This window comes from Varanus komodoensis, unplaced genomic scaffold (assembly GCF_004798865.1).
Source record: "Varanus komodoensis strain SLA01 unplaced genomic scaffold, ASM479886v1 scaffold1, whole genome shotgun sequence".
Taxonomy (NCBI): Eukaryota; Metazoa; Chordata; class Lepidosauria; order Squamata; family Varanidae; genus Varanus; species Varanus komodoensis.
The window spans coordinates 49,382,717-49,407,588 of record NW_025335268.1 but is presented as its reverse complement, the minus strand read 5'-3'; the positions used below and the strand labels follow the sequence as shown (position 1 = coordinate 49,407,588).

Here is a 24,872-nt window from a genome sequence, read left to right as displayed (position 1 = left end):
GTTAAACCTTGGCAACAACTAAAAGATGAAGGGGAAAAATATAGAAGGGCTCATTTATTACCAATTGGTTTCAAGATTGGAAGAGGAATTCAGTCAGGGAAAGGTACTGTAAGAGACCTGATGGAATTTGAAAAGCTTATTATGCAATGAAAGGATCATTTGTTAGGAAGACTTTAAAAGCAATTACTGCAGTTGGACACTGAAACTCATCAAGGTAAGAAATGTATGATAATTTGGACCTTGGACATATCATTCTGCCAATGGAAAGCTTTATGGAAGAAAGACATTAAATTCACAGCCAGTCAAGCTCAAAGAGAAAATTGGTATTAGGTTTTTTTGGAGGTACATTACTCCAAAAGACATAGAAAAATGAACAAGAATTATAATGGAAAATGTTGGGACTGTAAAAAAGTAGATGGAACTTTCTATCATATGTGGTGGACCTGTAACAAAATTAAAAGGTTTTAGAAGTTGATACATACAGAAATACAAAAAACCTTCAAAATTAACTTTCCTAGGAGTCCTAAGAAAATGCTTATGAATATAATGCCAGAGACTTTTTCAAAGAATATGTCAGAGTTATTTAAATTATGGCAACTGCAGCAAGAATTATAATTGCTTCTAAATGAAAAACAGCAGAATGTCCAACAACTGAAGATTGGAAAACAAGTTGGCAGCATACACAGTGATGGCAAAATTAACTAATTATGTAAACAGTAGATTGATTGAAGAATTTAATGATAAATGGAAATTTCATTATATGCAGGTAATATAGAAAAAAGGAAGGTCATAAAATATTGTTGATTATTTATAATTGATTTGAAGTGATTGGAAAATGTATTGGTTTAGAGAAAATAATTATCTTTTTTGTAAGCCTCAGTGAAGTACTAATTGGCTTTTGGGGGAATTTGCAGGTAATGAATGTATATTGTTTATTTGTGAAAGATCCCTTGGCATTATTATATTTCTTCCTTTCTGTACTTTATTTGTTTTAAGAAAAGAATACATTACATCACATTTTAAAAAAGAGTAAGAAGAGCATGAAACTGAAGCTTGCTGTGGTTCCTTTTTGTAATGCTAAACTATGGCTTATAATTCCACCCAAACTAACCCAATGGCCATCACTCTTAATTATTTTTTTCCCAGAAAAGGACTACAGAAATACATGAAGATGGACCAGAGGCTGCTTTCCAGCATGCCAGAACAAATGTTTTCAGTATCTCCTTGTTTCCTTATTTAGCTTGAACTTATTACATTCCACGGTGCAAATCATGGCCCAGCCATGTAGTCCAGGTCTCCCTCACTGCCAGCAACTATTAAACAAGGCTTATACACGAGAACTGATGGAGGACCTGTCTTCTCCCACACTGTCATCTTCAGGGCTGCTCAGACATTGCAGTGGTTCATGATTAATGAATGGCAACTCAACTTTTTTGTGAGTGGGTGCGTAGCTCCACCTGTTTTTGGGACCCTGATCATGCACATAGTGGCTTTCTCAGCTATTGCATAATCCCAACTAGCTGTACACATCTGGAATTAAGGAAAGTGTGAATTCCAGGCATGCTTGAGCAATGGCAGAATCTTAATTTTCATATATATTTTAAAAGCACCCACATGGTAATACAGATACAAGGGGACAGGATCTGGTTACAGAACAACAAATAAGGAAGCAAAGGACACCGAGGACAGAAGCATAACTAATGATAATATGACAGAGAGAGACTATTTAATAAGAGGCATTCTAAATACATTAATGAGAAAAGAGAACAGGATGTAGGCAAGAAGGCTGGCAAGGTTGTGATCACTGACCTGTAATCTAGTTGAGCCATCAGCACCATCACACTATCTTTTGTCTTTTATTGTTTATTCTGGAAATACCCGTATTAAGGAGTGTAAGGCTAATTTGGGACAGCATGAACCTTTTGCCAAGCAAGAATTGGTGATTTAATAAGCTTGGAGATTAATTGTTCAGGCTTTGCTCTTTTAAGAAAAATCAGTAATAAAATGTATGGTATCCTAGTTCCATCTTGTCTGTATTCTTAAAAAAGCATGGCAGCAAATTCATTAAATTATCAGTCTGAAAGGAAAATCTGAAAACATTTTCTCTGCTTTAGCTAATCACAAGACACCCACTTTTTCTTCTCTTCCTTAATGGGTTCTTTTATTAATAAATGTACTCTCCCGGATCTTTTTTTGTAATGCCTTGTACAACATTTTCATCTTTATCATGAAAGCCATGTCCAGCTTTTGGTTCCTTTTCTTCTATGCACTTCTTCAGCAGATTCCTTGATGAATCTAAACAAAGAAAAATGTAGAAGACATAAATGGGCTTGATGGTTCACAGTACATGAAGACACCCATTACCACTGGCTTCAGATTTATCTTTGTAGGATGCAAACCAGGAAAATACATGGTTAGTTCCATGCACCAACAGGAACACTACTTGTTTTTCAAGAAGCAGCTCCCCACACTGACTGGCAAACGCCTGTTAAGACTTAGAAACATAGAAACAGAGAGAGTCAGAAGTGGTCTCCCGGGCCATCTAGTCTGACCCCTGGCTCCAGCCGGCTCCACTCACAACATGCCCACCATGCGTATGTCCAGCCTATCCTTGAACACCCGTACCGATGGGGCCTCAACGACTTCTCGTGGAAGTCCATTCCACACCTTCGGGGTCATGACCGTCAGGAAGTGCTTCCTGGCATCCAAATGGAACCTTGGCTCCCTGAGCTTTGCTCCATTGGAGCGCATCCTGCCTTCCTCTGCAGGGGAGAACAGGTCTCTACCCATCTCCTTGTGACATCCCCTCACATACCTGTATGTTGCCAACATATCCCCTCTGAGTCTCCTCTTCTCCAGGCTGAAGAGACCCAGTTCCCTCAGTCTCGCCTCATACGGCATGCCCTGCAAACCGGCCACCAACCTTGTGGCCCTACACTGCACTGACTCTAACCTGGCTATAACTTGGGAAGCTTTCCAAAGTACCACTGGGTACACCCATCCACCATGCCATGCCGGCCTATGGAATGAACTGAATGTGAGATTTTCTGTAGCTTTTTTTTTTTGCCCCTGTTTGACAGAGGAGAAAGAACCATGTGGCATAAAAAGCCAATGCTACATGACGGCACACATTGTGTAGCTGACAGCCCCACAAGACTGAAGAGAAAAAGTGTATTTCATAGTATAATTTTGCAACTGTGGCCAGACACTCCAGAGCAAGGCATGTTACATTAATTCACAGCCAGGCACTTGGGCTTTGGCATCATGCCTCTGAGCGACGTGATTCTGAATTGCTACCTCACATTTCCATCCCTGTTGTGAAGGAAATATGACTTGATTGCTTATTTATTTATGAGAAAACAGCTCAGCAGATATTCTCGACAAAGCTGTGGAGATTTGAGAAGTATGCCTATGGCCAGCAGTGTTTTCCTTCACCAGCTGCTCAGTCATTAATCCAGCTCAAGCCAAAGTACATGCATGCAGAGATCAACATTGACATGCTAAAGTCAAGAGGATATATATATTTTTTCCAGAGCCTGTGTTGGGACTCCTCTAGGATATAACCCTGTTGTGACTGGTACAGGCTTCCTACTGCTTTATAAGTCACACAATCCCAGTGTTACTGAAGGAGACGGTCCATACAGTCTGTCAAGGCTCATAAGGTCGGATCTGCAGATAGTCCATTGCAAGGCTCAGAGACAAGTACCTACTCCAGGATAAGCTGAGAAAATGTTCAGAGCAGTGAACCAAGATTGGTGGCACCACTGGGTGAAGCAGAAGTCAGAGACGTCTGAGGTAGGTTCACAGTTAAGGTCAAGCAGGTGGTTGGATTCCAGAGTCAGCAGTCCCCAGGAGCTGGGGGTGGGGGAATGAAGTGAGGAAAGGAATGGCAGAAGACTCTTTATGGGTGCTAGTTTAAAGACATGAAGCAGGTTCACACAACGTGACAAACCACTATAGTGTTTTTTACCATTGTTTGTCTGCTGTGTCATTAAACTCAGTCCTGGTATTTCAGCATGGTACATTAGTTCTTTAAAAACCACAATAAAACACAACAGTTTGTCCTATGATTTCTGCTTTTCCATTATGGTTTCTCATAACGTCCAAACCCAGCAATGTAATTTTCATGGTCTTAGCATTCAACTACCACAGAATCCTCTGGAAAGACTGGCCAATCTACAAGCCTTTCCAGTCATCCAGCCTCTACTATCCACCTAGTAACAGATGCATCACTGCTTACCTCACTTCCACAGGCTATTTATCTCCCCATCTTCTCTGCTGTCATCCAGATGTCTACCTATCATTGTCTAGCTGCCTGAAATAGGCCTGCTTTGATTTCCACAGATGCCCCTCTGAGCAGTACTGCCTTTTCTTTTCAGTTCGAAGTATGTGGTACTTGGATATATGCTAGCAGAGAAAGAGTGCTAGGATGTTGGGGGTGAGAAGAGATAATTAGATTATGGGCACAGCCTTTGATCAGCATAGTTTGCACACCAGCAGAAAATTTTTAGAGGTGTTCTTGAAAAAATAGCCTGTAGATTCTCTGTGAAGAAATCTTTTTCAGGAAACAGTAACTTTTCCTATGCTGTTTAAGTAAAGATATGTTTTATTGTGGAAGAGTCTTTCTTGTTGGGAGAGCTGGGAAGATTTGTCCATGTTAGAATAAAGACTGCAGTGCATTTCAGTGACGATTGTGAGGAATGTCCCCATAACAGTGTGGAAGAAGACTGAATAGGACTTGCAACATATAGGTGAATAGGGGGACAGACTGTATTCTCTGGCCAGGGAGGGGGAAGGAGGACTGGCCTTCATGCTCACCCAAAGGGCTGGGAGAACACATGAATGGGAGCAGGGTAAGAGGAACCGGAATGTAGGATGGTGGGGAGTGCAGGACAGAGGAATTGGAGTTGATGGAAAAGACAGCATGGCATAGTAGTTAGAGTGCTGGCCTTGGAATCTGGGAGATCTGGATTCTAATCTCCATGCAGCAGCAAAGGTCACTATGTGACCTGCGGCTAGTCACTCATTCTCAACCTAACCTACCTCACAGGTTTGCTGTAAGGATGTAAAGTGGAATGGAGAACTATGTAAGCCACCATGGATTCCTTGTAAAAAGGAAAAAAGGAGTGTGTGTGTGTGTGTGTGTGTGTGTGTGTTCGCGCACACACACACACGAATGCATGCATGTGCAATACATTGTAAAAATGTAATATCAACGTGATAAGAAAGGAGTGAGGGGCACCAGGGCATTTTGGTGCCTGAAGCAAAGCTGAGAGAAGGAAACAGGTGGAGGTGCATGTAAGCTGGCATAGCTGGCTACCAAAGGCTATTGTCTTTAGAACCAACTACATTCGAAAGAATCCTGGACTGGGCAATAATATGGGGAAGGCAAGGGAGGTGGGGGAATGTAGAGGATGACGCCAGGCAAAGCGTCTTGGGCTTAGCCCAGAGAAGGGGATGCCTGATGTGCTGGCAAAAAGACAACCCTCTCTGCCTGCTCTCTGAGGTGGGTTGAGGCTTTCTGCTAGGCAGCGAGGAGGGAAGCAAGAAGATGTTGGCTACAGGCACAGCTGGGGAGACTGAGGGCAGACCCTGCCACACATCTGCTCTCGGTGGGAATATAAACATGCAGAGCAGAACCTAAACGATGTGCTCACGTTTCCTGCACAAAGCCAAGCCTTGGTAGATCTTCAGCAAAGAAAAGATGAAGGGGACAAGGATAGGAGGGGTGTGGGTAAAGAGGCCTCAACCTGAAGGAGAACTGCATTAGAAAGAGATGACTTCAATGGGAAGATTTGGTCCAAAGAGGCAGCGTTGGCTGTGGGCCATGCAGAAACAAGGAAAAGAGAAGGGTGACAGAGAACCAGTGGACCAGTGGACCAATCAGAAAGTGGCAAGTGATGCAGGCAGCAGGCAATGCACCTTGGGACTGAATTGCAAGCATGGTCCCCAAAGGGATGTGTGCCAAGAGTATGAACAGGGAAGATGGAAGTCATAATAACGTAGAACTATGATCAACTCTGTGGTAGATTGTGGTAAAATAACACAAACCGTGGTAACCACACAAGGTTGCATTGCATGAGGTGCAGACCACCTCATGTTATTCAAACAAGATATGAAGCCTAAAGCAACAGTTATAGAATGTTGCCAGCAATCCAGTTGGCCCGGCCTGGTCGGGCCGATGCACCATGGTACCTCCCTATGGACATTAGCTGGCCTGTGCTGCAACAACAGCTCTCTCTGCCCAAAATAACCTTGGCATACAGGATGGTAAAGTCGCAGCGTGTGAGGCCCCCGGGCTCTGACTGAGGCTGTGCTCTGAGACCCTTGGTCTGAGACCCTTGCGCACGGCCCAGGCTGGAATGTGTGCATGGGGCAGAAGGCTGGAATCAGCCTTGGGCAACAATGCTATTCATCACAACATGCAGATCTGGAGACTATAGACACAAATACCAGCACAGGCAGGCAGGCCCTGATCATGTCATCCTTCCCTCCTTGCAGGAGATGCAATGCACAAGCGCGTCACCCAAGCTGTGGCAAAGGAGGGTGCTGCAGCAGGACTTGCGGCTCGCTACGACTTTTCATGACACATGCACCCAGCTTGTTGAGGGCATGAGTGAGCTGTGCCTTACAACAAGTCACATCCAAAAGACAGAAACCTGAACTGAACCACATTCCAGTCATGCAGCAAGTCGCTGTAGATACTGGGGCTGCAATGATCCTCTCAGAACCTGGCTCTTTTCTCATGCTTGGCACTTGCTTGGAAGGCAAGCTGAGCGGAGAGAAAGTCCACAAATGCTCATGGAGCAACCAGCAACCTTCTTCCTCAGCATGTGCGCACACTGCAGGCCTAATTCTCATTATTGCCCGGGCTGATGGCAGTGGTGTCTTTTGAAAACAGAGCCACAGCATAATAAAAGTGCCTCTGTTGAGGATAACATTGGCTATTCATGTGGCAGTGCGACACTGGCTTTCATTGAAGGTTTCTGTAAACTTTTCGATGTGTTTGCCTTGTGGCAGTCACATGAGGAAGGATAAAATGGAGCATTGTCTGCCTTTTATGTATTTTTGTCTGGTCTTGAACAGGAAGCATTTCTCAGCAGTTGGGTTACATAGAGCAAAGTTCAAGAGTCCTTTGATTGCCCTACCTTCTGCCAAAGTAGTTGTCCCAGCCGTGGCCTCCGTGCTCTTCTGCCACTCCAAATCACTCTGACAACGATACTGCGAGCCCAACACCACTTCAGCTAGATTCGAGGGCTGCTTCTTCACAGCATTTGCACAGAGATTCTGAAAATACATTAGACTGATTTATGCATGAATTGTTATTCAAAATAAGATGCTTCTGAACAATGAAATGAGAAGGGACAACGGCTATATTTTCAATCACTCTTTGTGAGCTTTACAAAAGAATAATCTCTTTGTCATATGAGATTTTAAAGCAAATTTAAAAACACCCTCAGATATTGCATTTCAAACACACACACACACAACCAAAGTATGACCAAAAGCAAGGCCTAATGTGTTGAGTGTATTTTATATATAGATATAGGCACATATGCTTTTTACATATATGCACAATATAACATTTCTTGTTTCCCTTCGCTCTTTATGTATATATATCCACAAAACAGTGCACATACATGCATTCACACACACTAGATTGGATTTAGACAAAACAATAACCCACATCCAAGAGCTGAGCATAAGTGTTGCTGTCATTGAATCATAGGTTGTTGTTTACTTTTGGATTATCATGTTGTCTGAACCCAACTAAGATAACTAACCATGGTAAACAACCCACAGTTCACAACCCCACAATAAACCATGAGTTCTCTTCCAGAATTGTCTGTAATTAACAAGCCACAGCTTGTTAACACAGCTGAATTCAGACAACACAGTAACCCATGGTTCAACAACAACCCTCTGTCTGCCTATACTCAGCCCTTGAACATGGGTCATTGTGTTGTCTAAACACAATCACAGTGAGATTCAGATAGCGTAAAAGCTACAATGCTACAGACTGGACAAAATGTGGTGCTGTTACTCAACTGCAATGTTACTAGTGTGACCCATAAAATCATTTGCTGCTCAGTAATCAGTATCATGGGCCAGAAAGCCAGTAAATTCAATAGCTCATGACCTCTCAAGCGATAGGCTACAAAGACCCTGGTTCTTACCTGACCCAACAGTATCTATCCTTGGTTTCACCCCAGCAATGTCATTTCTATCTCCTTAGAGCCAAAGGTTAGTATTTGTAAATAAAAAAAAGTCAAACTACGCAAAAGCAAAGGACACTGGGTGAAAAGTATCATGGTTCTGGAAAGACTGCACAAAATACTTCCTGGCTTACACAAGAGCACCAGTCACATTTTCATCTTCACTTCCAGCATCTTCACTTCCAGAATTGCTACGCTAAGCCATTTTCTCGGGTTCAGGATAATAATAGAGTAGGCAATAGTCTCCTTTCTATAGAGTACTCTTTGCCACCACCATGATAAGGATAGCATTTCTCCTCTGGGAATTTTTTTAAAACTTCACTAAGCAACAAGAAGTTCAGACGCTGGGCTGCAGGGGTTGTACTCCCGTAGACCATCGAAAGTAACACCACTAATCAATTCTTGCAATTTTCATATGGATAAACACTGACAATGCATTAACATTTCTGCTTGTGGGAATTAGAATTTTAATGAAATCAATTCAGCTGTACAGAACATAATGTTTGGAATTACTGTTTGTTGAGATTTGTCTCCATTCATCTGGGGGAATCAGCCATGCAAGGTAGGCTCCCGCCCAAGTGTGCCTAGCAGAACTGGGATGATCACACATGTGGTTCCACAGCCAAATCCAACTTCAGATTATGCATTTATAGACCCCTAAAATACTCAATGCCCACAAAAAAGGGGTCAAAACAGGAAACTGAATTTAATCCCCTTGATGCACTTCTCTGCTCCATGCATCTGACCACTACAATATACCTGAATGGGTTATACCTGCATCGGTCCAGCAAGCACACATGTACATGATTAGGACTAATGTCTACTTGACTGCACTCAAATAATTTACAGTTGTCGCGAGCCCTTATCTCTCCCTCCCAACCGCTTTTCTTTTCTCTTTCTAGCAGATTGTGATGTGAGGTTTCTAACTTAATTATTATGTTAAAACTGGTCAGTTGTACAGTTTTGTGATACAGAGGGACTAATATAAAGGTTGCTAGCAAGAGGCATCCATTGCGTTAATACCCTTTAATTGTGGAGTTAGTTCTTGCCAATACCAGGAGTTGATTCCAAACTTAATTCTCCTCCCCTCCTCAACAAATGGAGTTGGCTCTGCCTGCAGGGAGCATTGTGATGCTTGAGGGTCAGATGGTAGGACACTGGATATTACTTCTTTGGCTAACTCTCTTGACCTGGCATCAAGGCAGGATTTGTTAGGCCACATCTCTCCTCTTCCGACCCTCACTGTCCCACAGTGACGTCTCTTGAACTGGAGCCACTCCAGTTCTCACCAGCTGCTTGACTTATTTCAAAGTTCATTGACGTTGGCATTGCGGCTTCTTCTTCCAGCTCAGTTTTAGAGTCTGAAATATACACCTTAGAATGCCATATCTTGAGAGGAGGGGGCATAACCCCTACAATAGTGCACTTACATACAAGCTGATCTTCTGGGTGGGAGAACATCTCATGCAGTTGCAGCCTTGTCCCCTAACCCCTTAGAGCAATATTATGCATACAAATGCTTCTTACATAAAGAACAAAGGCGCCCTGGTCTATCATTTGGGAATTGTTGCACTACATCATTGAAAATGAGGGCTAGCCCTTCAAAAATAAACATTTGTGCCTTCCACTTTAGAACTTTTTCCCTTTTAAATTACTTTTACTCCTTAGTAATCGACACAGCATGATACACTTTCTGTATTTTGAGTTGTCCTTAAATAACTTGCAAATAAAACTTTATTGTAATTAAGACACCAACTGGGAAATTTCCCAGCTCTGAAATGTTTGTAAACACTGTGATACTTTTATCAATCAAGCCAATCCTTTTATTCTTTTATAGTCTTTCACAGAATTTCCCAGAGGCATTTTCCAAATAAAATAACATCTAAAGAGTTTCAATATTTAAGAGTAAGTCATGTTTCAAAAATTAGATTTTAATCAACTTACATTCAAATCAGATTCCTCTGAGTATATCTGGCATTAAGCATTTTAATAGATTACAGAGTATCTTTAAATATTCTTAAAAATTAAGGCCACAGTCATAAGAGTTTGGTATACTGAAGCCCATTGAATTAATAGGATTAAACTTGCAGAACTTATAACCCAAGTGTCCAATTCTGAGTTCTTTATTCAGCTTCTTAATAATTTTTTTAAATTAACAATATTTATGAATCATTTGTATCATCTAATCTAAGCAACAGAACATAAATAAATCCAATAGACAATAAAATCATAATAAAATGCCATTGAAAAGTTTAAAGCAGTCAAATATCAGCACATACAATAACTGTTTTGCCAGTGGAGTCATGGGATGCAATCTTATATGAATCCTTTGGGGAACCTTTGAAATCTATCCTATCATCTTCTGGAGATGTGGGTGCACCAAAGTATGCTCACAAGATCTTATGATAATTGAAGAAACAGATCTGCTACTTTTACCAAGCAAACATCAACGCAGAATTGCCATTGAAATAAATTATCTTTCCATGCACATAAAAATTGCTATGCCTGTAGAAACCAAAGCACCACAGATGCAAATGCTTCCCATTTTTTCCTGGAGGAAAATATTAAATGCATGCAGAGCAGTGCCAAGCATTTGTTTCTTCACAGAACAAAACAAGGGATCTTCATGAGACACATAACACAGTGCTTTACCAAGGCTCTTTCTTCCATTTCCCTTGCCAGAGGATTAGAGTATCCTTCACGTTAGGTCCCCTGCTCCTGAGCTTTTCTGTATGTTCCAATATGTTCCATTAAACATAAATAGGGAGTTATGAGAAGAACTGTGAGAATCTGCTAGCAAATAATGGGGCTATCTAAGTAAATATTAGACTTTCCAAACTGTACAAAGGATACAAAATGGCCATAAAACACAGATGAGGCCCTGAGAAGATGACAAAGTCATGAAAATGCCCCACATTATTGCCTCTTGCCCAGATGCATGCATAAGATGTCCTATGTATTCAGACATGTGAATAATATCTACAATATTTTCCAAAATCAAAATCCAACTCAGCTTCTAGGAGGATTCTCCCAAGAAAAGACCTGAATGTTAGCATTTATGTGTTGAGGTCTTTTATCCTACAAGACTTTAGTGGAATAGAAGATTTCCAAGAGGAAATCAAGCTAAAGAATTGTGCCAAACTAGCGAATTTTATTCTAATGTATATATTTTAATTGTTATTGTCTTTATTGTTGTGAGCCGCCGCTTCAGCGAATGGGGCGGCTTAAAAATGTTTTAATAAATAAATAAATAATTTCAGCAGTTAGATTTTTTTTCTTTTTAAAGCTCTCTGGGATCACTAAATCTACAAGAGACCATGCACAACTTTCTAAAGATAAGGTTGACCATATCATGCTCCTAGAGCAGAGATGGTAAATAAGCAAGACAAAACATTTTATTGGAAACTAAGGCAAAGGTTAGTAGAAGTTGAAACTTAGTACCGAAGTTTGAGATAAAGGCTAGATGGACAGACAGACAGACAGACCATGAGCCAATGGAGCAGAAACTGTACTGCATTTTCCTCAGACTGGAAGTCCTACCACCAGACAATTCTATTCATTTATACTATGCAAGCAGCCCTGAGCCAACCCTAACCATTTATATCAGCATTGTGATTCCTGACTAACTGGTGTGTCATGGAATGCTCACCTCAGCTCATCCTCCTCACATAATTTCTGCCATTATATTGTGGATTTCTTTAGACAGGTTATATTTCAACATTGCAGGTTTTCCAGTGTATGTGTGTGTACATATACATCAGTGTGAATATGTCAGTGAGTGCTAAACTAGCAGAACTCTTCTGGGGCTGTGCAGACTGGCTGCAGTGGGCCAGTGGACTGAGCAGGGGAAAGAGGTTTTGGAGAGACAGACGCTCCTCTGAGGAGATCCTTCCTCTCATGTGGCTTCTCTTTCTTTCTGGCTGGGAAATGCAACGCTGCTTACCCAGCCTCCTCTCCTTTGTCCTTTGAAAAAGTGAAGCTTGCAAGCTCTTTTCAAGCCTGAAAATGATTATTTATTCAGAGGCAAATCACATTATCATCAATGGTCTTATTCACAAGCAAATGATATCGACTTCACTGCTCACTCATGGGCAAGTTGGCAAAGGAAAGGGGGCATTTGCTTTTGGTCGAAGGGTGGAGGGGAAGGGGGATGCTGATCTTGCTGGCTTCACCCCATGGGCTGTGAGAGGACAGCAGCAAGCAGCACCTCTTGTGAGGGTGCAAGAGGAGCTGTCAATCATATTTTTCCTTGTCTAATATCTCCCCTCCTTTACAAACCTAGCTGAGCTGCTAAACAAAGGAAGACCAAAACAAGTGAAATTTGAGGAACCCTTTCCCAGCATGCACCCCTCTGCCTTCTCTCACAATGACACTTGTGCACTGGAGCACATTCTCAGCATTGTGTTGTATTCATGGATGTGTGTCCCAACTGTGATAAATGTGTTTTGCATGAACACCATTACTGTGCTCACTCATAAATGGAAGGAACTGGAGTACATCTTCCCCAGTCTTTCAGCATTACCACTCTAATATATTGTAGGGATTGGACCACTCCTTTTACAATGCAGCCTTCAAAGGTTGCTGATTGGATTCTGAATCAAAAGAAGGGGAGGTGGGACCAGAACCCAGATCCGAACTGCCAGGGGCCCAGATAGAAGCCAGACAGTCTATGAGAATTAACAGTTTCAAATTTGATGGGAAAGTTTAATGAGAACGCTGATATGGAACAGTGTGGACACAGCATAATTAGACTGATCATATAACATCATGTTAAGAGGGCAGAAAAGCATCACATATTCCAGGCAATCATCCCGCAAGGAGCAGGATTCACCTTGAGGGTGAGCTTAGCTCTGCTTTGTTTGGAAGAGTTGAGAAATACTCAGTTCAGAATGAACTTCTTATAATTAAGCTACATTTCCAAAGCGCTAGTATTTTGCTTGTGCCTTTTGTTATTGGCTTTTGCCATGCTCTTCTTTTGAAGCACAAAACCAGTATGGCTGGTCAGCTTTAACATAATAAAGACTTTAGCAAAAATCTTTGTCCTGAGCTGGAAGAAGGCCACATATACAAAGCTGGGATATGTCTGTTCTTTTGGCATGCTGAAATTCATTCATCCAAGATACTCACTGAATCTTAAAGTATTCGCTTTTGCTTGTAAATATTTTTTGAACGTAAGTACACATCTCCTACATTTTGCATATGAGAAAGCTCAAAACATTGCTAGCTCCCACACAGCAAAAGGGTAATATGTGTAGAAATTACTGCTTTTAAAAACAAATTAAAATCCATACAAAAATCCTGTTTTGTCATATTCATATTTGTGCTTCAGTCAGTCATTCTCCTTAAGGCTGTCCCTTGTGTACAGATAGTTACAGATAGATCAACATTAAACCAAGCTGGTGAGTGCCTGGATTTGTCCCACAATGGTGGCAATAAAATAAAAGCTCTTATAAGAGAAATCATGCTATAAATTATTGAAGAGCTCATATTTCTTAGGCTCCAGAGCCAACACAATCCTTTGCAGAATTAATAGTTGTAGTTATACATATTAAGTTATTCTAATACCCTGGGAGATTCTACATATAATGATGACCAGTCTAATTGCTTAAACGATATTGCTGAGAGCAAAGACAATATGCTGGTTTAGATGTAACACTAAATCATAGTTTAGCATTACGAGACTGAGTCTAGCCTTTCCTCCAGCTTACACATTTTCCCCTACCCTGTACCTCAAGTACAACTGCAACTGTGTCAGAAAGTTTAGAAACATTCATTTCTGATTTTATAAAATAACTGCTGTGTTGTCTAGACCTGGACAAACTATGATTAACATTAACTATGGTTACTGGAAAGAAGCCAACTTCAAACATAGTCTACAAAGACGAAACACCATTTGTTCAGCATTAGAAAGCTTGCTAATTTAATCTAATTTTTCAACTTAATCTAAAAGCAGAAGCAGAAACTTCAGATCTTGTTCTCACAGTGATGTCAGAAAAGGAGTTGGGGAATATGTGACGGAGGCATGGAAGCTTTCTTTCTGTAACAATAAACAGTGGTTTAGCACTGTGTCCAAGCACAGCCAGTATGTCATGTGCAATGTGTTCTGAAGTTCAAGGAAGAGTTACTAAAGCAAACAATCTTGTAGAAACACACTGATACTCATACACTTTACTGTGGTTCATGGGTCTGGCAGCATATTATTATATGTCTTCACAAATTCATTAAAAATAACAATGGGATATTGATTGGCTTCTAATTAAAAAGGTACCAAATTCTGGAATGTGAAAATTTTCATGTGGCAGGAAACATTGGCAGGAAACAGCACATAGTGAAACTAGGTTGTGAGGGGGGGCAAATTTGAGGGAGTTGTGGGTGGGGGGATTTTGTTATGACACCAGTTATGTCATACATATGGGAAAGAATATGTCACAATTTCCTCTCTTCCTCCTCTCTCTCTCTCTCTCTCTCTCTCTCACACACACACACACACACACACACACGAAAAGTAGAAGCAGAACACTGATAAAGTTGCACGTTCCTGGACAGAGTATTACACTGTTACATGGTTGCAAACTACTCTAGTGAGGAGAATTGCCCATTTATTAGAGTAATCAGTGCTGGACATTGCGCTACAACTTTTGGAGTACATCCATTATAGTCACCCATGCTACAAGATACAGACCATAAACCTTTAACTGCAGTCTTTAAAGAGATGCTGGAGAGCTCGCTCTGATACCTTCAGAAACTCTGGATAAAAAATCTAACGAGATCTTGGCGTTTGGTTTTACCAGTCATCATCCTGCTCCCATATATATTTAGGGTCCTTATATAGAAACCAAGTCTTGTACCAAGTCAGAACATGAGTTTGTCTAGTGGGAAATTGTCCACACTGGATTCTAGATGGGGTCTTTCCTAACCTTACCTAGAAATGCCACGAATTGAAGGCAAGACTTTTTGCAACAAAGCAAGTGCTTTTTTCAAGAATATTTGGTAGAAAATACACAATGGTGATGTTGCTATTACAGTTCTATCCTGACTTTTTCACTCTTGCAAGGACCCCAGAGTGACTTACAAGGTTCTCCTCTCTCCGTTCTATCCTCATGACAGTGAACCCCAAAGGTAGGTTAGATAGAGGGGAGTCACTGGCCTAAAGTCATGCAGTGAACTTCATGACAGCGACAACTAAAATCTGGATTTCCTAAGTCTCAGTCCAACATTTTATGATGCCAGATTTATAAAGCAACAATTCCCTTCTAATACGGATGCTGCAGCAGTCTTATGGTACAATCCTACACTGAAAGACCCACAGCCAAGGGCCTATAGGGTTGAACAGAAGATCTGCCATGCCTTTGGTACAGAGGATATGTTATTGTCCTGATGGATATGATGGCAGAACCCTTCCAACCTGCTGGGAAAACATGCCAGTGGTGCAGTTCTTCCACCAGTAAAAATGCATAATGTGGCACAATGTCGGTATTAGATTGCTCTGTCTAGGTCAGAATAATCCGACACACATCTTCACTATTAAACTTACTGACTGTCCAAGTGAGATTCATATATGACTATTCAGCCAGCACAAGAGACATGTGCCCAGCATTTTATTTCTCTGCTGTCTACCAGCGTCCTTTAAAATGAGTGCAATAATGATGTAGGAAGCATCTTATTTCTCTTTCTTCAACCTTCAAAATTGGACATGGAAATAAACTCTGGCCCAAATATCTCTTTGCTATCTATCGGATGTCTGAAAGGCCATTCACAGTTGATGTTCACACGCACTTTAAGATCCATGCCTTTAAAATATATTATGAAAAGCAGTTGGAAACCTGTGAAATTTCATAGGCAACTATTAATATCATGACAGCAAGTCAAGGCTGATTTGTTCCATTTTGGAAAAGGTAATTATCCTTTGGTTGTTACTCATTTTATGCCACAGTGGCCTTCCTGCTTAAGCTGTCAACAAACCCAGCTATATTATACACTGGAGTAAGATCTTGCAAGGGCATTACATAACTATAGTGATAGGTACTGACAGGGTCCATTGTTTTTGTGACCAGAAATATTAAACTCACTCCCCCAGTGTGCAGATTCCAGCCTAGGACATCAAGCCTTCATTTTCTAGTCCATTGGGCAGTGTGAAAATGGAATTACAGGTAGCTAAAAGTCTTCAAAACGGTCAGTGACAATAAAAGGAATCTTCATGCAGCCTTATTAACATAAAAGACAGCAGTAGTACTTCAGATTCTTTATTTTCCTGAAAAACCTGGAAGGTACAATAAAATGTACATGAATATTTTCAGCGTCGAGTGCCTATTAGTCATGCCTAAAGAGAAGGTTCAACAAGAGTCCAAGGTGATAATCTCAGGGAAAGCAACCATGTTATGACAACAAATCACAGACACATTAGTTTAAAAAGAAAATGATGGGTTGTGGTGTAAGCTTGCTACCATTTCATACGTGAGGACTTTAGCAAGCACAGTCAAGCATGGTGGAGGGAAAGAAACAAGGTTTGGACAATGATGATGCACAGAAGATGTTCAATGTTAGTACTTTTTAATTAAAGGCTGTATAGTTCTAAAGAAGACATGAGAAGCTCTAAAATAATTAGATTCTATATGAAATATTTCTTTGAAATTACTAGACCTGATCATGAATTGTATAACAATTTGTTCAGTCCTTCGCTTTGATCCAGACCTTCTGATGTGATTCTGAAGATGCACTGCAAGCATAGCTCCTTGATACTTTAAATGCAAGGACTGTTTCCTCATGTGTAAAAAGATACACAAACAGAGCTGTATCATCTTTTAAATCAGGAAGGCTCACTAAGCAGCGGAGTTCCATAAACAACACAGGAGCTGCCTCATCTGCAAGCAATTACTGAACCATGGTACAGAAATTCACCAGGAAAAATGAGCATTAAGAACAGTACCCTATGAGTTAAAATATATAAACTTACTTTGTAGGTAGACTTCTAATGCGATTTTCTACTTTTCACTCTAGTACCGTCTAGTGTATTGCATCTGCACAAATTAGTTAGAACAGTGGGTCCCATGCTTATGTAGTAATATAAGCATGTTTAAACCATACAAAATACCTTTCTCTGTGAAGCATAACCCTGCTGATTCTCCATATATGAAATCTGAACCCCTGTGCTGCATTTTTCTATAGGAAGTCTCTTATTTGTCTGCTTGTAGACATGACTTTTGTTACTTTAAATGGCTCTAATTGTGAATTCTCCCTATGAATACTTCAGTTAGAAAACAAATGGAAAGAAAGACTTCTGTGTGTGTGTTTGTGTGAATCAGGACAAAAATAGACTGCCATGGTCATTCCAAGATAATGTCCAGTTTCCCATATGCACTATGGGCCTGCAGATCCCAGACTATAGTTGGGGGAAAATAGGGCATTGCCTGGCCATCTGGTTAAGTGTCCCGTTTGGAGTTCTCCATCAAAAATGGCTAATACTGAATTCAAATGAAGTACTTTTTCATGCATAAAGTTAAATCAATAGGGACGGGGAAAACCAACTTTTGTTATTTCTTTGCCAGGATACGCAATCTTAGTGGTGGTAATGCAAAAAAGGCCACTAGATGTCTCTCTTTCCTGTTTTATGCAGTGCGTTTCAAAATTAACAGTGCTAAGATATTCCGTTTTAAACCCCTTATTTCAAGGGTCTATAACTCAAGAGTAAAAATTCACTGCGGGCAAAGACTTGTCATAAAAAGATCCAATCTAAAGGAAGTATTTATTTTTTCCTCCTCCTCCTCCCTGGAACATTTGAAAATAGACGAGTCTGAGTAGCACCAGTGCTAAATTGTTAACTAGATACAAGTTTGTTTCTGAGCATTAGCAGATGAATAGCAGATCGATAATATGTGAGGAAACACAATAAACCCTAATCCTATGTGAGGAGAAAGAATAACAAGAAGGAAAAGAGAAAGAACCACTTACAGCTTCAGCAGAGGAGTTATGGAATTGTGTTTAACTTCTAGCACAGTTTTGAATGCAGGGCATACCTCCTCCGTGTCCTTCCTTCTACGGGGACAATCTAAGACATGTTGCTTTCTGGTGTGAAGGACAAGATGGCAGCCTGTCCCCAAGTCGAAGCCAATCAAAATATCACCTGACTCTTACTTTAACACTGGAGGGAGCTCAAAATCCTCTACCACACCTGAGGCCATCAAGTCAAGGGAACACACAGCAGGCTGTATGGTACACACACCTCTGTCTTTCAACATCTCACCACCATTGCCCACCACCAGCATTTGCTGCTGAGGCAGCTGCCTCACTCCGCCCAATAGCAGGGCTGACTCTTCTGCATTGTAAGGAGCAGTCCAAAGAAGGAAGGGGGAAGCCCTCCAAAGGTGCTGACTTGAACTGACCCCTTTTTCACAGCATTTGGCTTGGGAATTCAGACCCCTGAAGGATCAGCTCCTCCCACATCAATCTTATGAATCGTAGAGTCATCCCCAGAAGTCATGATCTGGAAATCGCAAGAAATCTCGAGTGGAGAGACTTGCTCCCAAGTCTGACTCAAGTCATGTCAGCGATTCAACTCAGACTTGGCTCAGGAGCAATCAACAAGGGACTCGAGCGGACTCAAGATTTCTTGAGATTTTGCGACCAAGTTGCTCCAGGGCTTACCACATGACAGGCTATCTTGGAAGGCAGGAACAAACACAGCAGTGGAAGAGAGGGAGCTTCAAGGGGCCAGGGGCAGGATAGGGAGGAGGGGGTTGTGATAAGAGGAAGGCAAAGCTTCAGATCTTTTTGGCACAATGGAAGCAGTGGGAGGGAGGGGTTTCAAAGGAAGGGGCCGGGTAGGCATTTTATTTGTTTGTTTAAATAAATTGTGGTTGAAGTAAAGGACTTCAGTGCATCACTGAGAGAAGTGCAGATGGAAACATGGGGTGGGGGTTACAGATCCCTCCCCGCACGCACACACATCTCGCCACCGTTGACCAAATGGCCCATGTCCTGGTGTGGATATGCCCAAATTACACAACAGGGAAAGGATTTCTCTTAAGATATTTATTTATGCAAAGACAATTTCCTAAGTAAATATCACATGAAGATATGGACCTGGTGTTCTGATATTTTATGTTAGCTCCATGTATTTTGTTTATGGGCCTTCTGATCATTTGCAAAACCTCATGATTCTGCAGTAAACTCTAGGCTGGATAGGGAGGCTAGTGAAGATGGATGTGGTAACTCTGACCTGAGAGGGATGTGTTAGATCAGGGGTCCTGAAACTTTTTCAACAGGGGGCCAGTTGAAAGGCTGCGGTGGTGGGCACAGGCTGGCGAGGTGGCAGCAGGCACGTGCGGCAAGGCAAGCGGCGGCGGCAGCAGGAGCAGGCATGGGGAGTCCAAAACCTCTGAGGCAGGCCGGATAAATGGGCATGGTGGGCCAGATCCGGTCCGTGGACCGTAGTTTGAGGACCCACGTGTTAGATGCAGCAACAACGAAAAAGAAAAAGAAGGCCAGTGACTGTATGGTCTTAATCTGTTGCTCCCTCAGCCCAGCTGATTTCAAGGCTGGTATCCAAGATGCTTCACTTTGAGCTGGTGCTGCTTATTGTAATGCGTTCAACAAATTGCCTATGTTTATTTCAAGTATATTCATGCCACTCAGTCAAAAAGAGACGGTCCCTGCTTATGGGCTTATACATTAGCTAAGTTACTCCCCTTCTTGTCCAATAAAATCCTTAGGGCTAATAGTTTGGGGTCAGAGCTTGGTTTTGAGGTCACCTGATCACTTGACTTCAGACAAGTTTAACTTCCATGCTGAGGCTGTGTGGATGTCTGGCTCAGTACATCATGGGTATAACCGAGTATCATGCGAAAACCAAGCCAGTACAATACAAGCAGCAAGCCACTGTGGTGCGCAATACTTGGTACTACCCTCCACATTGGACTCATTGGAGGAGACCCTGATGCTGGGAACGATTGAAGGCAAAAGGAGAAGGGAACGGCAGAGGTTGAGGTGGCTGGATGGGGTCACTGGAGAGGTGAGTGTGAGGTTAGGTGTTCTCCAGGAGATGGTGGACAGGAGAACCTGGAGGGATGTTGTCCATGCGGTCGTGAAGATTGAACAACTTTGCGATTGAACGACAACCACTACTACTTCTACCCTCCACAGAGGAGCACAAGATGTTGATCCCAGAGTGTGAAAGGATACTTGACCAGCCATAATATGAAACAAAAGTCACAATAGTTACCTAAAAATCTGCTATAATACAGAAACAGAAAATGCTATAGTCATGCTTTAACCTCATGCAAAAAATACAATCATGGCTTCTTGATTTCATGATAATCAGGAGGATTTAACCTTGCAAATTTATTCCCTACCATTTTAGGTACTTTACATTTTTATAGCATGTTATATCTTCAGAACATCAGACTATTGACATTGACTAATGAATCTTTTAAAATCCCAGAGAAAGATGTGGCTGCAGATCATCGTCTCATTTTACAGGTGGATGAACTGCAACCCAGACAATTCTGCTTATGTAAAGCAATGAGAGTCCTTGGATTCAAATACAGAGTTTAGGATATCACATTCTTTTTTCATTTCCCAATTAGATCTAATGGCATCATTCCACTAAGTGATGAATATCAACATCTGGAGCTTGGTGCTGTATAAAATAAAAGCTGGAAAGTGTCATGTCTGAACCCTTGAATTGCCTCTGCCATCCCATGTTGACAGTGCTGAACTGTATGGAGCAGCCGTTGAGTTACAGCTTTCTATGTCTGAGGTTTAGTTCCTCTTTTCGGGAAGCAGCTATCCTTAATTTATCAAGATCCATAACGAAACCTGAAAGCCACTGGTGCTTCAGAACTGTTCTTGTTGAAAACACATTAGGACAAAATCTGGGACCTTTTAGACCACATTGTGCATTATTTCTTCATTTACTCTTCATACACCACCTTTCCATCAGAGGCCACCGATCCTGCTAACAATATGAAATTGAAAAGCAGTTAGGAAAAAGTAGCCCCCTCCCCAGCATTTCTGTTCCTGCGGGTCCTTCTGGGGAAAATTTGAAACACATATGGAGGCTGCATGGAAAAGGAGAAGAGGTAGAAGTCCTGCTAAGCATGTGAGATGATTCTGTGGGCAGAATGACAATTCTGCATCCAACTCCAGTGCTCATGCAAGGTTGCACCCTATTGAAAAAGCTCATATGCTTCCCCAGAAGACCTTCCACTAGAAGAAGTTCACCTCTGACTTTAAAAGTGCTAAAAGGAAATGCATATTAAATAACATTACATCAGGCTCCTCTAAAAGTCATGCTGTTCATTGAAAGGTGATCAGCAAGGAAGCTGAGTGGCTTCCAGGTGAGGGTGGCACAGGTGCTACAGAAAATCAGGCAGTGTGTGTTGCATGTTCTCAGCAGCAGCAAGACAATAAACAGGTGTCAGTTGTGGGCAGAGTGTCTGGCCAATCTCAAAGGTAGGCAGACCAGCCTTAAACTATTCTGGACTAGGACTACACAAGGCCCCTGGGGCTGCCAAAAAGGTGATGGAAATGGTTGTTGCTGTTTCAGAATTCTTTAGTGGTGGCGGTTTCTAAGGATACAATCCTATGCATGTTTAAACTGAAAAAGGCCCAACAGTTTCCAGCATGATCCAGCCAGTATACAGTAGGACGCTGTGACTTCTAGGACCCTGTTGTCTATACATGCATTGGATCACCTCCTAATATGTAAAAGAGGAGCAGTAACAATAGTCTCTGATATGGAAATGCATCCTTCAAAAGCTAGTTTTAAATCATTCATTTAAGCCTTTTCATTCCCCTGCACCCTGCCCTGCTACCAGTATTTTCCCCAATTGTAATGTGATCTTAACAGGAAAGAATGGGAAAAATTCAGAAGGACTTGCAACAAGAAAATATAGTATTTTTTTACCCCCTTAAACACAATATAGTCCTCATTTGAAATTAAGAGTGATATTTGAAACGTATTTGCAAGAATGTGTTTCTGAATGTGTTATAATTAGCTGGCTTAGTTTCATTCTCCAAGACCCCCATTCTAGCACTTTGCTAAACATGGAACTTGAGGCGGCGGGGTGGGTGGGGGGATTCCAGGACAATCAGCACATTGTATTACACAGTTTCCTGCCTGATTGATACAGAACTGCACCATGCTTTATATTTTTGTAACTACCCTTCCTTGCTGTACTTAGAGGGAAATATCATTGATTAGCTGGCAAAGCTAATCAAATGTCTGACTCACTTCATTTTAATGAAAGCATAGCTTGGCTGCTTTTAATGGAAGGACCTATTTCTATCAATTATGGTTTCACCTGCTATACTGAAGAGGCATTCCTGTTCCATGTGGATGTCAAGGTCTCCGACACTGGAACATGGCATTCTCCATTAATACTGTGATATGATAGGCTAATACTACTTACTTTCCTTGAATCTGGTCTTGCAATGAAATGTTCTCATATTTTAATCTCCACGTACTATGAAACAACCAGCAGAAAAGTAAATATCCCAAGTATGAGAATGGGAGTTCATATTTTCCGTCTATGGGACCTTCTGTTTGCCCATCATGTGCCCAATCACAAAGCTATGCTAATTGCCTTCTTATTAGTTAGAGAAGTGAAGTGCTTCCTCAGGGGTTGACCTGCATTTCAGTAGGAACAGCACTGCCAGAAGGAACCTTTTATAGGCAAAGCAATTGATCTGAAGGAGCAGGATAACTTCTGCTAAAACATTGATGGGACTGGTCACTAACTGGAAGGCAGGAGCATCCATCCTCCATGCATAGCTCTTCTCATAAGCAAACTCTCTGCAGAGCTAGTCTGTAAGGAGTCGGGTAAAGAACTGGCTGTGGTTGGGAGAGTCTCATGCACCCTTCTGTAGCCTGGGGTGTTTCATATGATTAAGGAAACACAGATTATAGATGCTTTCCAGATGTAGTGAATACCCAGCACTTCCAGTCTCTTAATCTTGGTTAAAAGAGTGATTAGAGAGTTTGTATGCTTCCTTTCTCCTTCATGGATCACTGCCTTGTCATGGGGCTTGCGTAGCTCAATGAAGCTATGAGCTATGCTGTGCAGGGCCACCAAGACAGACACATCGTAGCAGAGAGCTCTGACAAAACGTGATCCACTGGAGAAGGAAATGGCAACCCACTCCAGTATCTTTGCCATGAAAACCCCTTGGACAGTACCAAAAGGCAAAAAGATATGACGCCGGAAGATGAGCCCCTCAGGTCGGAAGGTGTCCAATATGCTACTGGGGAAGAGCAGAGGGCTAGTACCAGTAGCTCCAGAAAGAATGAAGCGACTGGGTCAAAGCCAAAAGGACACTCAGTTGCTGATGTATTTGGTGGTGAAAGGAGAGTCCGATGCTGCAAAGATCTATACTCCATAGGAACCTGGAATGTAAGATCCATGAATCAAGGCAAGCTGGATGTGGTCAAACGAGATGACAAGACTGAACATCGACATCTTAGGAATCAGTGAACTAAAATGGACAGGAATGGGTGAATTTAATTCAGATGACCATCAGGTATACTACTGCAGGCAAGAATCCCTCAGAAGAAATGGAGTAGCCTTCATAGTCAATAAAAGAGTAGGAAAAGCAGTACTGGGATACAATCTCCAAAATGACAGAATGATCTCAGTTCGAATCCAAGGCAAACCATTCAACATCACAATAGTCCAAGTCTGTGCCCCAACCACTGGCACTGAATAGGCTGAAGTTGACCAGTTCTATGAAGGCCTACAACACCTTCTAGAATTAACTCCAAAAAATGATGTCCTTATCATCATGGGGGATTGGAATGCTGAAGTAGGAAGCCAAAAGATAACCAGAATAACAGGCAAGTTTGGCCTTGGAGTACAAAATGAAGCTGGGCACAGGCTGGTAGAATTTTGTCAAGAGAATACAATGGTCATAGCAAACACTCTTTTCCAACAACCCAAGAGACGACTCTACACATGGACATCACCAGATGGTCAACACAGAAATCAGATTGATTATGTGCTCTGCAGCCAAACATGGAGAAGCTCTATACCAGGGGTCTCAAACTCAACTTACCTGGGGGCCGCTGGAAGTAGAGTGTGGGTGAGGCTCGGCTGCATCAAGTATTCCACCACCGCGGTGGGGGTGGGCCGCTCATCCCACGGCCGGCCCGGGCACCACCGGCACTTTGAAGGCCGCAGGGCCCCTCCCCCGTGCCCCACGCATCCCAGCAATTGGCCCACATGCCACGAGTTTGAGACCCCTGCTCTATACAGTCAGTAAAAACTAGACCAGGAGCTGACTGTGGCTCAGATCAGGAGCTTCTGGTTGCAAAATTTAGGCTTAAGTTGAAAAAAGTAGGAGAAAGCACTAGGCCACTCAGGTATGACCTAAATCATATCCCTGATGAATATACAGTAGAGGTGACAAATAGATTTAAGGAATTAGATCTGATAGACAGAGTGCCTGAAGAACTATGGACAGAGGTTCACAACATTGTACAAGAGGTAGCAACTAAAACCATCCCAAAGAAAAAGAAATGCAAGAAAGCAAAATGGCTGTCTGAAGAAGCTTTACAAATAGCTGAGGAAAGAAGGGAAGTGAAAGGCAAGGGAGAAAGAGAAAGATACACCCAAGAGAATGCAGAATTCCAAAGAATAGCTAGAAGAGATAAGAATGCCTTCT

General features: G+C 41.9%; 1 protein-coding gene across 1 annotated transcript in view; it reads right to left on the bottom strand.

Moving 5' to 3' along the window:
* Positions 1 to 405: 405 nt before the first annotated feature.
* THEMIS (thymocyte selection associated) overlaps positions 406 to 24,872 on the bottom strand; it is a 78,032-nt gene continuing 53,565 nt past the window's right edge. Inside the window, exons 5-6 of the mRNA XM_044424924.1 lie at positions 7,149 to 7,287; positions 406 to 2,295 (exon numbers count right to left, since the gene is read on the bottom strand). Coding sequence (XP_044280859.1) covers positions 2,165 to 2,295; positions 7,149 to 7,287 — 270 coding nt within the window. The 3' untranslated portion in view covers positions 406 to 2,164. The remainder of the gene's footprint in view (positions 2,296 to 7,148; positions 7,288 to 24,872) is intronic.